The 15,194-nt window shown below is 31.2% G+C and overlaps 1 protein-coding gene across 4 annotated transcripts; it reads left to right on the top strand.

Annotated features, from left to right (window-relative positions):
- The first annotated feature begins 1,140 nt into the window (after positions 1-1,140).
- Positions 1,141-14,411, top strand: LOC127735982 (CREB3 regulatory factor-like). Of its 4 annotated transcripts, none has more exons than XM_052246475.1 (7): positions 1,141-1,307; positions 3,044-3,146; positions 4,041-4,932; positions 5,413-5,484; positions 6,017-6,434; positions 10,581-10,804; positions 11,157-14,411. In XM_052246475.1, the coding sequence occupies exons 1-7, from the start codon at positions 1,270-1,272 to the stop codon at positions 11,249-11,251; spliced, it is 1,842 nt and encodes a 613-aa protein (XP_052102435.1). In that variant the 5' UTR covers positions 1,141-1,269; the 3' UTR covers positions 11,252-14,411. The 4 variants fall into 4 exon arrangements, with proteins under 4 accessions (XP_052102435.1, XP_052102436.1, XP_052102434.1 ...); XM_052246474.1 differs by lacking the exon at positions 1,141-1,307 and adding an exon at positions 1,377-1,950; XM_052246476.1 differs by lacking the exon at positions 3,044-3,146 and having other exon boundaries at positions 1,148-1,307.
- Positions 14,412-15,194: the final 783 nt, after the last annotated feature.

Raw genomic sequence — 15,194 nt, 5'->3', positions numbered from 1 at the left:
TTAAGTCAAAGTTTTGCTCCAAACTATAATCTAATTAAATAAAAAAACAAACGGATATATCTTTTGTCGCCGAGTAGCTGTCCCATTGGCGTATACCTCACACCTACTTTCACTCGTATAGGTTTATAGTAGGTAATTTATATGTATAGTGGAGTCATTTAAGTCAAGTCCAAAGTTTCATTTCAAGTCTTACACAAAACAATTAACATAGTACAATTACACATTATAGATTAGAATATAATACAATATTTTTATTTTCCTAATCATAGGGCTCATTACAAGCATATCAATCAAGTTACAAATACAATACAATATAATTATGATTATTATACACATAACAGACAATAATTATTCAACAATAAAAGGGGGAGAGTCAGTTAATATAGTATATAAAGGAGGATAACTCCTGTTCTACATAAGATATTGATATATTTTTTTGACGAGATAAAATATGATTTTTTCACAGATCTTTTGCCCTTCTTATTTCAAATACACGAAATAAATAATTAAGATAATCACTGAATTCTGCCGTATAAATTGGCATTTGCATGTCATCTTTATCCAGATCAAAAGTTCATCTTTATGCAAGGACAATACCACTCACATTATATAAGACAACTATCCATCCAAGTCACAGTGTGTAAAAAGTAAACAATTATAGGTCAAAGTACGGCCTTCAACACGGAGCCTTGGCTCACACCGAACAGCAAGCTATAATGGGTCCCAAAAAGACTAGTGTAAAACTATTCAAACAGGAAAACCAACGGTCTAATCTATATGCACACATATAAACAAAAATACTACACATACATCGATCGAGGAGAATATCGAAAAATGAGAGAGGGACAGCCGTCAAACAGAAAAATGTACTGAAAAAAAATATTGTCCAAAAGGGGCGGGCCGCCCACCTCACCGGCCGTATAATAGCTTCTAGTATAGTAATGCCAGACATATTGCAGTCTGAGACACCTCTGCTTACACACATTTTTATATGCCTGAGTTTAACTTGAAACAACACTCGAACAATGCTTTCTATTTAAACAAAATTGTTATGTGTAAATTTACGACGTCCATTATTAGCTAATGTTGTTTTTGTTCTTTTCGGTTATTTGTTGCTCTGATTTGATTGGTCATTTCGAGTGACTATGTCATTGCATCACGAGACCAAAGTTCCCGTACTTTCCATACCAAAACAAAGCTCCATTTTGATGGCAAACGTAAACAAAATAGAACATTTCAAATTTTGAAGTTCAGGATAGTTGACAGTATATGACAAAATTGGAATATTGTGTTGGGACATTTAAGTTGTAAGTAGAAATTTACTTAATTAAATATCTTTATTTGCAAATGTTTTAAAACAGCATGCATGTTATCGTTGGCCAGTGGTTGTGCAATCAAAACAAGTTGTTTATCGACTAGAAATTTGTGGTTTTATACAGTTGAATCTGTTGGCGAAAACGGCAGTTGGTTCAGTAATAAATTGTTTAACATGTATTAAGAATGACTAATGGTTTTATTGCCTGAAAACATAAGGGATGGTGATGAAATCCGTCATAGACGTGATGATCAGGGTTTTCTAAGGTCAAGGATTTGTTTTTAGTATGCTAAAAGACGACAGGATATTTTGTCACATCATCATTTAATTTTAAAAACTCAACTGTCAATCATCATTATGTTTTTCTGATAGGTCCTGATAGTATGTTAATTGGGTTGAAAATTTTAGTTTTAAAAATAGGTGAAAATTGAGGTGTGCCAAGTGAGGTTATCATTATTCTTGACACTTGACCACTCACATTGGGGAATAGTTTACTTTCATTTTGATTGGGAATTTTAACAGTTTTGGAGAAATACTTTTAATAAACTTTAAAAATAGACCATGGAAAAAAGAAATGTTAATCCCATACCTTGGTTTGATCTAAATAGTTCAAGGAGATTTTATATGTTTAATAGGTAAGTACTGTACAATATGTTTTAATAATGAACATTTTTCAGAACATCCATACACTTTTATTTTAAATATGTATCCAATGTCATTTTGTATTTTTAACTGTATTTACAGCTGCTTAGAATAGAACACTTAGACTAAGTTATACATTGTACTTATTACACAATGTCTCAATTTGTCCATCTTATAGGTCATAAGCTTATTTGTTAGTTGTATATTTTTGGGAAATCAGTGAATAGTCATCTGTATGACCAGACTTTTAAAAATTTTAAACATTAAATACATTTGTAGGTAAGGAGTAGAGACTAAATTTTCATTTGATAAATTTAGTTTAAGAATACAAGATTAATTATACACCTGAAATATGTTTTAATTATTACATAAGAGATTTATTTGCAATTATAAGTTTTCATAGTTTCAAATTGTAAAGATAGTTTACATATTTTAAATTCAGTTTAAAAGGAACACTGGAAGGTGTCCATGTATAAATGGCATTCTGAAAAAATCTTAAGAGTTTGATTCTTTTTAATGGTTTATTTGTAGGTCATTCATAATGTACATGTGTACATGTATCTTAATTTTCTTTACAGTTTTACACACACAGTTTATAAATGTGCATTTAACATCAAGGTCCAATACACATGCAACCGTACCACCTTACAAATAGATGGATATCTGTCAACAGTTATCTATTACAATCACATCGATTTTCATGTAGTTTAAAGTATACTGATATAGCAGGTCTAAAAAATATAGGTTTTCAATTGAGCTTGTGTACAATTTTTTCCGAAATGAAGTAAAAAAATGTACTTTCAGTTGCAAACCATTAAGATTCCTTTTAAAAAAAATTATATTGGCAACATCTGATATTGAGATGGGTTAACATAACAACCAAAATTACAATATTCAAATGGCTTAGCATTTAAAATATTATTCTAGAAATTTCTTTTACTATTAAAGGTCCAGTTGTTTTGTACAGAATAAACCATGCTACATGATAATTTTTATATATCTTATATTGATTGATAATACTCTTTATTTGTACTTACCGTAGCTATACATGTAATAAAATGTACATGTAATTTGTATATTTTTCAGTTTTGGTTACCCATACTCGACTTGTGGTTGTTATTATAATTGTATGCCATATACACCAGTTCAACAACAGATGACCTTTGGTTATAACCAGGCCCCACAACGGGTAAACAATTATGTTTTTGAAAATCGATTGCATGAAAAATCTAACAGGTTACAATTTTTTTTTTATCTTTCTTCTTTTGATATGCAAGATTAGCCTGAAAATGAATCAGTTTTGAAATATTACAGATAGATATATATGTAGATACATTGTACTTACATGTGATCATATATATTTTTCAAGGATAGAGGTTAAGTTCGGAAGATTTATTTGCGCAGAAAGATGTTCGCTTCAAAAATATAAGCTTGGCCTTGAAAGGGTTTATGACCGACAAAAAACGGGGCAGGAATTGATGAGTATATGCCTAGACAAATCTACTTCCTTTAGTATTTGTTAATTGTCCAAATCATTTGTAATTACGTGAATTATAGATGCATATTTATAAATGAGTAATACATTTTATACAAATGAAAACAAAAATTTGTTTTTTGAAGTTAAAAGAGTAGTAGGAAGTAAATATGAATAAAATTGAATAAAAAAGTGAAATAGATGAGGTTCAGAAGTGGGAAGTAGCAGTGTCTTGTTAGAGTTTCTGAATAAAGAGGACCTACATCCTACTTAAAATTTATGAAAAAAAAAATACTAGCTGACTAACATTGCTCAAACCAATGTTCCTTTAAAATTCAATGTTTGTTGTATATTGATAATCTGGCTGATTTCCTACAATTTTTACAAGCATATCAAAAGGGAGACAATTCAAACAGTAATTTCTAGAATATAAGATCTATAAAACCAAAGTTGTATGGATATCCCTTTCAGTAATTTGAAAAAAGAGCATCTAACAACTGCTTTGAATAAAACATTTGAAAAGAAATGATTAGATGTAATATTTGTACAAGGATATAGATATACTGCTTTATGTTCATTTAATGTATGATGTTTTCTTGTATTTTTCAGCCAAGAAGAATGGATCCATATTTAAGTAGTGTATATGTAACTGAACAATCATTATACGATCCACCTGTAAGAGAGAAAACAAGTTTGGATACATCAGTATATGCATCTAGTCCAAATTCATTATTCATGTATGAACAGGAGAAAGCCGATATGCAAAGCTCCCTTGGGAATATGACATGTAGTAGGAAGAATGAGGAATTTGACTTGAATTCTCAGTTGGAAACGTCTTGTGATATTGCTCTGCCTGTGTCTAAAGGTTCACCATTGTTCATAGGAGAGACATCAGAGTCTCAGTCTAACACATGGCCAATGGACACAAAAAGTGATGTGGATTTTCTAAATTGTGATGTTTTTCAAATGGATGAAGAAATGGACAACCCAACTTTAGCTGAACTGAATGCTTCAGAATCACTATTAGATGATTTAGCTAGCATAGTTGGTCCAACTTCTAGTGACAGTGACAAAACTAAATCATGGAAACAAGAAAATGGGTCAGAAATCTCGGAACAAGTGCAGCAGTTGAATGGCAATTGGTCTTCAACAGGTCAGCTGCCACAAGCTTCACAGCAAAGTTCACTTGCTAGACCTGTGTTTTGTGGAAGAAAACCATCAGCAACTGTTACTTCAGAGTCTGATAATAACACTGTATCAACTAGAATGAGTCAGTTGCTGCATATTCAAACCAGTCCTCCTAAAATTGAATCAGAGTCCACCACTAGTCCAGTTCAAAGTGTGCCTAATCCAAAGATTCCGACTAGTCCTGCAAAACGAAAACAGAACATTAGCAACAAAGAGGTTGATGAAAAGTGGGAAGAAATCAAACATTATATATATGATGATGATGAGCAGGATGAAGATATACCACAACCAAAACAAACAAGACTCAGTACAGGTAATTTTATATGAGATCCAAATGAATTTTTACTTTTTTATGTTTAACTCAGCTAAATTGTTATTCAATAGAGGGATTTTCAGAAAATCTTTTCCCAAGGTCAGGGTTTGTAACACTTTAAATTCTGGTTAAAGGAAATATCTATTTACTGCAGTCATGGCAGTAATTTGCAAAAAATCGAGAAATGATCTTAAAAATAATGTTCTTTTCAAAGTTGAATGTCAGTATACATGTACATGTTATTGCATGTTATTGTGTTGATGTCATCAGAGACAGGTCATGAAGTAGTACATATTGATTTTCCTTGTTAAAAGTGGAAGGAAAAAGTGATTGACCTTTTTTTTTCATATCTTGATCAGGCACCTACTTGTACATGCAACATACATTTGTACTGGTAATATATGAATATAAGCATGTTTTACTACAAATTCCTACTATTTTCTAGAGGTAAAAGCTTATTATTATTGTTTCTTTTGTTAGACTCTTACAAGTCTGTTGTTACATCAAATGATGAATCTGACATGGAAAGTGATCGAGAATCTCACGACTCAGGTAAATATGCATTTGTAGTTGTTGTTGTGTATTAATGGAAAATTGAGATACATGTAACATATGTAAGCATCAAACCTTCAATGAATTTACACTAAAAAAACACCTAAAACTAGATTTTGCCAAGTACACACTATTTAGCTTACAAGTGAGATAGCACGTTTAATGTCCCTAATACATATACATTGTATATTCATATCACATTAATATGATTGTAAATTAATTGTAATTATATGCAGTCATCAAAAGACATCAATTAGGTATGTTCATACATGTAGTATGTATTGTAAAATTTAAAAAGATTTTGTAATATTGTATTTTATTATAGTTCAAAAATGATATCCATGCACTCATTTTGATTTATTCTTTTGAAATAGCTAAAAGTCAAGAAATGGAACAATACATACATATATACTTATCTTTCATGCCTTCATTAGTGTCAATCAAAGCACCATACTTTATGAAAATTTTTTGTAGCGATTTTGGTTCAAGTGAATATAAAAATGTAAATAAAGTATCTTATCCTGTTTTGTAGATTCAGATTATGATGACAACAGTCAAGATTCATGGTCATATAAACATGAAACAGACACCTCGCAGAGAAAGTCTCGACAGTATTTCTGGCAATATAATTTACAATCAAAAGGACCTAAAGGTGCCCGTGTCAGTTTTGAACAATTAGAACAAGATGATCCACATGTTGTAAAGGATTTTGAAGATCCAGTATTTGATCCTGTTGCAAGTAAATTTGTTGCGGGAACGACAATACGTCATGGCGGTAAAGCTCGGAGAGGAGATGGAACTGATGTCTCACCAAATCCAAAGAAACTTTATCAGATCGGTCAACAAATTAACAAGTTAAACAAACAAATTGACTCTTTTATTCCATTGAGTGAAATGCCAGTCTCTAGTCGGAACAAGTCCAAAAAAGAAAAAAACAAGTTGGCTTCCAGGTAAGCTGCAGAACTTGAATCAAATATGATTTTACATTTTATATTATTATTATGTTAAAAAATTTGTTAAAAGGAAGTGAGAGAATATATAGAAATTTGTGTGTTTGTGCAGCTACTGGTAATCTCTGCCTTGCTACACATACAATTTAGTGACATACTGATAATCTCTGCCTTGCTACACATACAATTTAGTGCATACTGATAATCTCTGCCTTGCTACACATACAATTTAGTGCATACTGATAATCTCTGCCTTGCTACACATACAATTTAGTGCATACTGATAATCTCTGCCTTGCTACACATACAATTTAGTGCATACTGATAATCTCTGCCTTGCTACACATACAATTTAGTGCATACTGATAATCTCTGCCTTGCTACACATACAATTTAGTGCATACTGATAATCTCTATGAAGATTTATGCATGCAAAGGTAGAAAACCAACACTTAAGAAAAAGTATCTAATCCTTTTTGGAATTTCCACATTTTAACCTTCTGTTTGAATGAAAAAGATATTACAGCATGGTGCAAAAACAATGACAAAAAATAAATACAGAAAAGTCACAAATCAAAGGCGTACAATAAACACATGTAACTAAAATACCGAACTCCAAGGCAAATTCAAAAAGGGGAAGTCCATAAAAGCTGATAAAACCAAAAGCTATCAATCAACAAAGCAAGTGAAAAACAACTGCCATATTCCTGACTTATAGGTACAGGCATTTTCTGAAGAAAATGGTGGGTTAAACATGGTCAATATGATATGAAATCATCACATTAAAGCTTAAGTTTACTTATTCTAAGTCAGCCATTTAAATGTAAAAATAATGTATGACCAAATGTTATACTGTACATGTACCTGATTTGGTTGAATTTATTCATACTGCATCATTACTTTTTAAATATTTTTTTATCCCCTGACAACCAATTGCAATAATCTAATACATATACATGTATTTTAATTTAATTTAATCCAATTATCTATGCATGTCAATTGTTTAGCAAATTTAAGTTGGAATTTAAAAAAAGATACAAATTTTTATATAAAACAAATCTTCCTGCAAAAAAAAAAGATTTCTTAGATTCAATTATCTCCTCTGTACAAGTACAGTAATAAGTATGATGGCCCATTGACACTGACTTAAATCAATTTGTAATTTGAAATAATAAGAGGTCATTTAAACTATTAAATGCTGCATTGTTGAAAAGAGGCAAAAGATACCAAGAGGACTTTCAAAAGTCTAAAAGAAGCTGACAACGCCCATGGCAAAAATAAAAGATGACGAAGTCCACAAAACACTACATGCATAGAAAACTAAACAGACTAAAGACAGCAACAAGAATCCCACCAAAAACTAAACAGACTAAAAACAGCAACAAGAATCCCACCAAAAACTAAACAGGCTACAGACAGCAATAAGAATACCACCAAAAACTAAACAGGCTAAAGACAGCATCAAGAATCCCACCAAAAACTAAACAGACTAAAGACAAAAAAAAAGAATACCACCAAAAACTAAACAGGCTACAGACAGCAATAAGAATCCCACCAAAAACTATACACACCAAAAACTAAACAGACTAAAGACAGCAACAAGAATCCCACCAAAAACTAAACAGGCTATAGACCGTAATAAGAATCCCACCAAAAACTATACACACCAAAAACTAAACAGGCTTAAGACAGCAACAAGAATCCCACCAAAAACTAAACAGGCTAAGGACAGCAACAAGAAACCCACCAAAAACTAAACATGCTAAAGAGGCGCAACAAGAATCCAGCCAAAAACTAAACATGCTAAAGAGGCGCAATCCCACCAAAAACTAAACATGCTAAAGAGGTGCAACAAGAAACCCACCAAAAACTAAACATACTAAAGAGGTGCAACAAGAAATCCACCAAAAACTAAACAAGCTAAAGACAGCAATAAGAATACCACCAAAAACTAAACATGCTAAAGACAGCAACAAGAATACCACCAAAAACTAAACAGACTAAAGACAGCAACAAGAATCCCACCAAAAACTAAACAGGCTACAGACAGCAATAAGAATCCCACCAAAAACTATACACACCAAAAACTAAACAGACTAAAGACAGCAACAAGAATCCCACCAAAAACTAAACAGGCTATAGACCGTAATAAGAATCCCACCAAAAACTATACACACCAAAAACTAAACAGGCTTAAGACAGCAACAAGAATCCCACCAAAAACTAAACAGGCTAAGGACAGCAACAAGAAACCCACCAAAAACTAAACATGCTAAAGAGGCGCAACACGAATCCAGCCAAAAACTAAACATGCTAAAGAGGCGCAATCCCACCAAAAACTAAACATGCTAAAGAGGTGCAACAAGAAACCCACCAAAAACTAAACATACTAAAGAGGTGCAACAAGAAATCCACCAAAAACTAAACAAGCTAAAGACAGCAATAAGAATACCACCAAAAACTAAACATGCTAAAGACAGCAACAAGAATACCATCAAAAACTAAACATGCTAAAGACAGCAATAAGAATACCACCAAAAACTAAACATGCTAAAGACAGCAATAAGAATACCACCAAAAACTAAACAAGCTAAAGACAGCAACAAGAATACCATCAAAACCTAAACATGCTAAAGACAGCAATAAGAATCCCGCCAAAAACTAAACATGCTAAAGACAGCAACAAGAAACCCACCAAAAACTAAACATGCTAAAGACAGCAACAAGAATACCATCAAAAACTAAACATGCTAAAGACAGCAATAAGAATACCACCAAAAACTAAACATGCTAAAGACAGCAACAAGAAACCCACCAAAACTAAACATGCTAAAGACAGCAACAAGAATACCATCAAAAACTAAACATACTAAAGACAGCAATAAGAATACCACCAAAAACTAAACATGCTAAAGACAGCAACAAGAATACCATCAAAAACTAAACATGCTAAAGACAGCAATAAGAATACCACCAAAAACTAAACATGCTAAAGACAGCAATAAGAATACCACCAAAAACTAAACATGCTAAAGACAGCAATAAGAATACCACCAAAAACTAAACAAGCTAAAGACAGCAATAAGAATACCATCAAAAACTAAACATGCCAAAGACAGCAATAAGAATTCCACCAAAAACTAAACAAGCTAAAGACAGCAATAAGAATCCCACCAAAAACTAAACATGCTAAAGACAGCAACAAGAATACCATCAAAAACTAAACATGCTAAAGACAGCAATAAGAATACCACCAAAAACTAAACATGCTAAAGACAGCAATAAGAATACCACCAAAAACTAAACAAGCTAAAGACAGCAACAAGAATACCATCAAAACCTAAACATGCTAAAGACAGCAATAAGAATCCCGCCAAAAACTAAACATGCTAAAGACAGCAACAAGAAACCCACCAAAAACTAAACATGCTAAAGACAGCAACAAGAATACCATCAAAAACTAAACATGCTAAAGACAGCAATAAGAATACCACCAAAAACTAAACATGCTAAAGACAGCAACAAGAAACCCACCAAAACTAAACATGCTAAAGACAGCAACAAGAATACCATCAAAAACTAAACATACTAAAGACAGCAATAAGAATACCACCAAAAACTAAACATGCTAAAGACAGCAACAAGAATACCATCAAAAACTAAACATGCTAAAGACAGCAATAAGAATACCACCAAAAACTAAACATGCTAAAGACGGCAATAAGAATACCACCAAAAACTAAACATGCTAAAGACAGCAATAAGAATACCACCAAAAACTAAACAAGCTAAAGACAGCAATAAGAATACCATCAAAAACTAAACATGCCAAAGACAGCAATAAGAATTCCACCAAAAACTAAACAAGCTAAAGACAGCAATAAGAATCCCACCAAAAACTAAACATGCTAAAGACAGCAACAAGAAACCCACCAAAAACTAAACAGGCTAAAGACAGCAACAAGAATACCACCAAAAACTGGGGATGAACGCTGCATTATACACAACTATTGATAGATGTATATACAAGTGTAGTAGAATTAATTTTTTAATGAAATGTCATTTTCTATTTGTAATAAATTCCATTATTGTACTATTGAGAAGCATAAAAATCTATATAATGTGAATGTCCGTTCTTTTTTCCAGAGCTTGTCGTTTGAAGAAAAAGGCACAACATGAAGCTTACAAAATCAAGTTACATGGCTTAGATATGGAACATAAACAGCTGTTACAACTTACACAAGAAATGAAGCAGAAATTTACAGATGTCCTTCAGAAAACACTACCTGAAAGGAAAATAGTTAAACAAGAAGGTACAGATAACCTTCAAATGACACAGTACTTAGAAAAAACAGCAGAAAAGGCTTATAGTAAGTTCTTGATTTATTTTAAATTGTAATTATATATACATGTTAAAAATATTCTTGACTTTCATAAACTGTAAATTAAATGTTTGTTTTTTTTTGTACCCATGAACCAATGTTTGATATACAGTAAGTGAAAGTAGGAATTATGCTTCTATCAAAGTGAAAAGATGGCTAGAGAGACAAGTCCACATTACAAATTTACCATAGTCGTATCTTGAATTAATTCCAGTTGTGCAATTAGTACATAATTAACATGTATATGGATTTTTAAAACTAGAAATTAAAGGCACTTATTTCCCCATCATTATCAAAAATTAGAATTTGCATTAACTCATTTTATCATTATCTATTTCAGCTTACAAGGTGGCTGGTGATACATCAGAATTTGTAAACAGAGTGCTCTGTAAAGTAGAGGAAGGAGATCCTACAGGTGGTCTGGATCAAACATAGACTTAACATTATAAACTAAATAGACTATAGTTCCAAACACTGTGATGACTGTTCAAAAATTGTTGTTATCTTGGATATTGCCTTTAGTGTAAACTTTGTGATTCTGGCAATTATTACTAATGGTGATATCATGTATCTTCATGTTGACTTTAAATTACTTTTGGTACAGACAATGTGAAAAAAGTTTTTGTTGTTTTTTCTTTGAATGCTCAAACAGTTGACATGTGCATAGAATGTTTAATTGCTAGTATTTTGTATATAATGGTACATTTATGTGTATATCACTGTAAATACATTGTTATTGTATTCAAGCAATGGAAAAATTTTGTAAATAGTACATATAGACTAGTGTGATCTTATGTAAATATTTCATTTGTTGATTTTGAGAAACAAATCTGAAAGACTTGTAATTTGTTGATTAAAAAATTAAATGCAATAAAGATTGATGTTTATTTTGTCACTAAAATTTGAAATAGCAAAACAGTGTCTTTTTTTTCTTTGGCCTCTCGCATGATTTAAAGAATAAAATGTATGTGGTTAAGGCTTTAAGATGTATATAAATCTTCAGTTTTATGATTTAACTAGTCAAAAATTTCACATGCTAGTACTATAAAAGTTTAGTAGTCCATCATTTATTTGCTAGTCAAACATTAGATTTGTTAGTATTTCATTGTAAGATATCATATGACTTGTAAATATGTGAAAAGTTCAAAATTTGAAAAAAAAATTGAATTTGACAGTCTATCCAGTTTCATAAATTCATAAAATGAAACAATAGAAATATGTTTAGTTTAATTTAAACATTCACTATAATCTATTGAAATCCTGTATTATACACAGTAGATGTAATCAGAGTCCATTTTATTTGTTTGTTGTTGTTATTTTTCTTTATTTATTGTGTGAATTATTTATTTATAGGAATTGGTTACTCTACTGTCCACAGTTATTTTTTAACCACTATTAATCGTGAGGTACTTATATTTGTTGATTTTGTGGGTTAAGGTAAACAATGAATTTAATTGTTCTTTCCATAAATAACTTTTTAATATGTATGTTTGAAGATTTGTTAAAACCACACAAATTGGTACCCACAAAATAAAAGAATCTACAGTTATTAGCAAAAATTGGTGATTGTAATTTTAGTTCTCGTTTACTTGTAGAATATGAGGTTATTTTATTTGAAATTTCTGTACAGTCTGTAGCATACATTAGGTAATAAGGTATCAGGACAATGCATTCTTAAAATTCACCAGATGTTAGTGTAACCAATGTAAATCTTGTATTATGTGTAGAAAAGTGTTTTATATATTTTGATATAGTGCCATAGTAGATAGAATTGTGTGTGCTTATATGTTGTATTCAGTATATAAATAACTGCTTTGATAGAAAACAGTGCTTATTTAATTAGTTTAACCCTTTGTAATTGATGCTAAATTCCATTCATATATCATTGAATTTGGATGTATTTTTGCTTTTTTATACGCTGTGTTGCCATCTCTATTTATACCTTATTCAAAAATATATAGGACATTTTTATTGAATCATTTTGAACATTTAAATGCACGGTTTTAGTAGAAACTATTTTTTTAAAAGAATTAACAACAAAAACACTTATACAAAATTTGGATGACAATCTTGTCTGTATCTGAAACAAATGACCCAAAAGACATGAGATTATATTATTTGGGCCAATCCAAAATTACTGTAATTCTTCCATACAATTTTTTCATAATCCATTGCAGATAAATGATCCACCCTGGTATATAATAGTGCTTTTGAGATGGCAATACTTTACTGTAAATATAGATGTATTGTTATAAAGAACTACTATGGCTCATTAAGGTCAGTATGTAGTCATTAAATTTGATGCTGGTGTGTTATGTATGGGACTTATTTAAGTAATATTAATGCTGTATAGTACAAATACAAAAATGTACGTGCCTTCACTATTGCCAAGGCCATACTAAAAATCTTCTTTTGGAATCATTTCCCTTGTAATTTGACTGCAAATTATTTGTTTTATACATTTTCAGTACTTATCTCAAAATTACAATCTATCTTTGTTAGTATGAGAAACATGATTTATTTGAACAGTAATTGATCATTTAAAAGACTTTTTTTAGCACCTGGTGGAGCATTCCTAAGGCTTATTACTAGAACATTATCAATTAACTTTAGTATTCCTGGCTACACCAATACCAATTATTATTGACTGGTCTTTAAGGGTTATGTCGGTCATTTTAAGGCTGGTGTTTAAGTTGTTTTTCATTTGGTTACAATTCTAACAAGTTTGTGTTGTATTTATTACTTAGGTAACCTGTTAATTTTTTACTGACAAATTGTTTGTGATTAAATTAGTTTTCAAAAAAAGTGGAAGCTATACAAGTTTTTTTCTTAAATTTTTGTAAATATTGCTCTGCAGATAATTTAGAACACGGGTCAGACTAACACATATTGCTTTACTGAATATATATTAGAATAGTGTCATGTCAGGCATATGGAGGGGAATGTAAGGGGAAGGAGAATGATACATGTGTAGATTGAAGATCTATAATTATGTATAATTTAGGTTTTGTGATGACAACTTCGAATAATTTTTTAGTGCACAGAATTATTGCCTTTTACAAATGGAGAATCAACACTAAACACATTTGCTTGAATCATGTATATATACAACTAGCTTATTGCACTAATGTTGTTATGTTTTGTAGTATTGATTTGTCAAAGACTATTTCATAAAATTGGTAGCCTTAAGTCTAAAGAATGTCACAGTTTCTATGATAAATGTCAATAGAATAATATGTACTATAATTTCAACAGAGACTGAATACTCTTAAGAATTCACTTGTTTTATCAAAAATTGAATTTTAAACAACTATATTGTTTTATGGAATAGTCTTTCAAAATAAAATATGTTTGAAAAGTACAGAATCTTAAGAACCTGGCCATGATTTCTAAAAAATAGTCTGATGAAGTTTATGGTAACCAAAGAAGTTTTCTTGAAATCATGGTCAGATTGTATATAAAGTAAGCGGGTAAAGCTGTAAATCCACAAGTCTTTCAGAATAAGTAGGTTGTATGAAGAATTGTTAACTTTTGTAAAGAATTGTTCCATGTTAAAGTTTTGTTAACTGCATCAAATAAAAAACTGTAAATAACATTTGCTTCTATAATTATTGAACAGAGTTTAAAATGGAACAACTGACCTTTTTGGACCTGTTGAGTTCATCCATTATGTAACTGGAACTAATATCCTTTCAGGACCACATCAGTTCAACTATTTTGTAACTGGAATTACTGGCCCCTCAGTACCACCTGAGTTCAATTATTGTGTTACTGGAACTGCTGGCCCCTCAGTACCACCTGAGTTCAACTATTGTGTAACTGGAACTGCTGGCCCCTCAGTACCACCTGAGTTCAACCATTGTTGGTTGGGTTCTTGTTGCTCAATCTTTAGTTAAAGTTCATTTATTCTCAAGGTCATCATCTACTTCATATAACCAGTCAGTAGATTTGCAGAAGAAATACTATCATGAGGAAATCTATGTTACTTGGTACAATCATCAATGTCACTGGATGTTAAGCTAAACAATAATTCAATTCTAATCATCAGATACTAGTACTGTGCAAGGTTTCAAACTTGGGTCAACACTATATCGTCAGTTACAAGTGTGCTTATTTTTCTAGCTCAATGTTATACATATCATTGAATTGCCAATTTGTAAATATGTTCCTTATTGCTAAGGGAATGTTATGGATCAGATTTAAATATATATATGTAGGGTCAAGGTAAAATAAAAACTTTTTTATATACCATGCAATACATTCACTCTGAAGCACAACTTTTGGTGCCCTGAAGGACTTTATTGATGAGATAAGTCCTAGATCATACCCAAAATATAAAGATAAGATATGGTATGATTGGCAATGAGACATTATCTAT

Source organism: Mytilus californianus, unplaced genomic scaffold, assembly GCF_021869535.1.
Source record: "Mytilus californianus isolate M0D057914Y unplaced genomic scaffold, xbMytCali1.0.p SCAF_3, whole genome shotgun sequence".
In the NCBI taxonomy this organism is placed as follows: Eukaryota; Metazoa; Mollusca; class Bivalvia; order Mytilida; family Mytilidae; genus Mytilus; species Mytilus californianus.
The sequence above is the reverse complement of the archived record's forward strand: the minus strand, read 5'-3'. Positions and strand labels throughout refer to the sequence as shown.

Coding starts and splice junctions, on each gene's coding strand:
- LOC127735982 (XM_052246474.1), top strand. CDS start 1,877: ATGGAAAAAAGAAATGTTAATCCCATACCTTGGTTTGATCTAAATAGT. Junction 1,951..3,043: donor AGATTTTATATGTTTAATAG/GTAAGTACTGTA, acceptor TATATTTTTCAG/TTTTGGTTACCCATACTCGA. Junction 3,147..4,040: donor ATAACCAGGCCCCACAACGG/GTAAACAATTAT, acceptor TGTATTTTTCAG/CCAAGAAGAATGGATCCATA.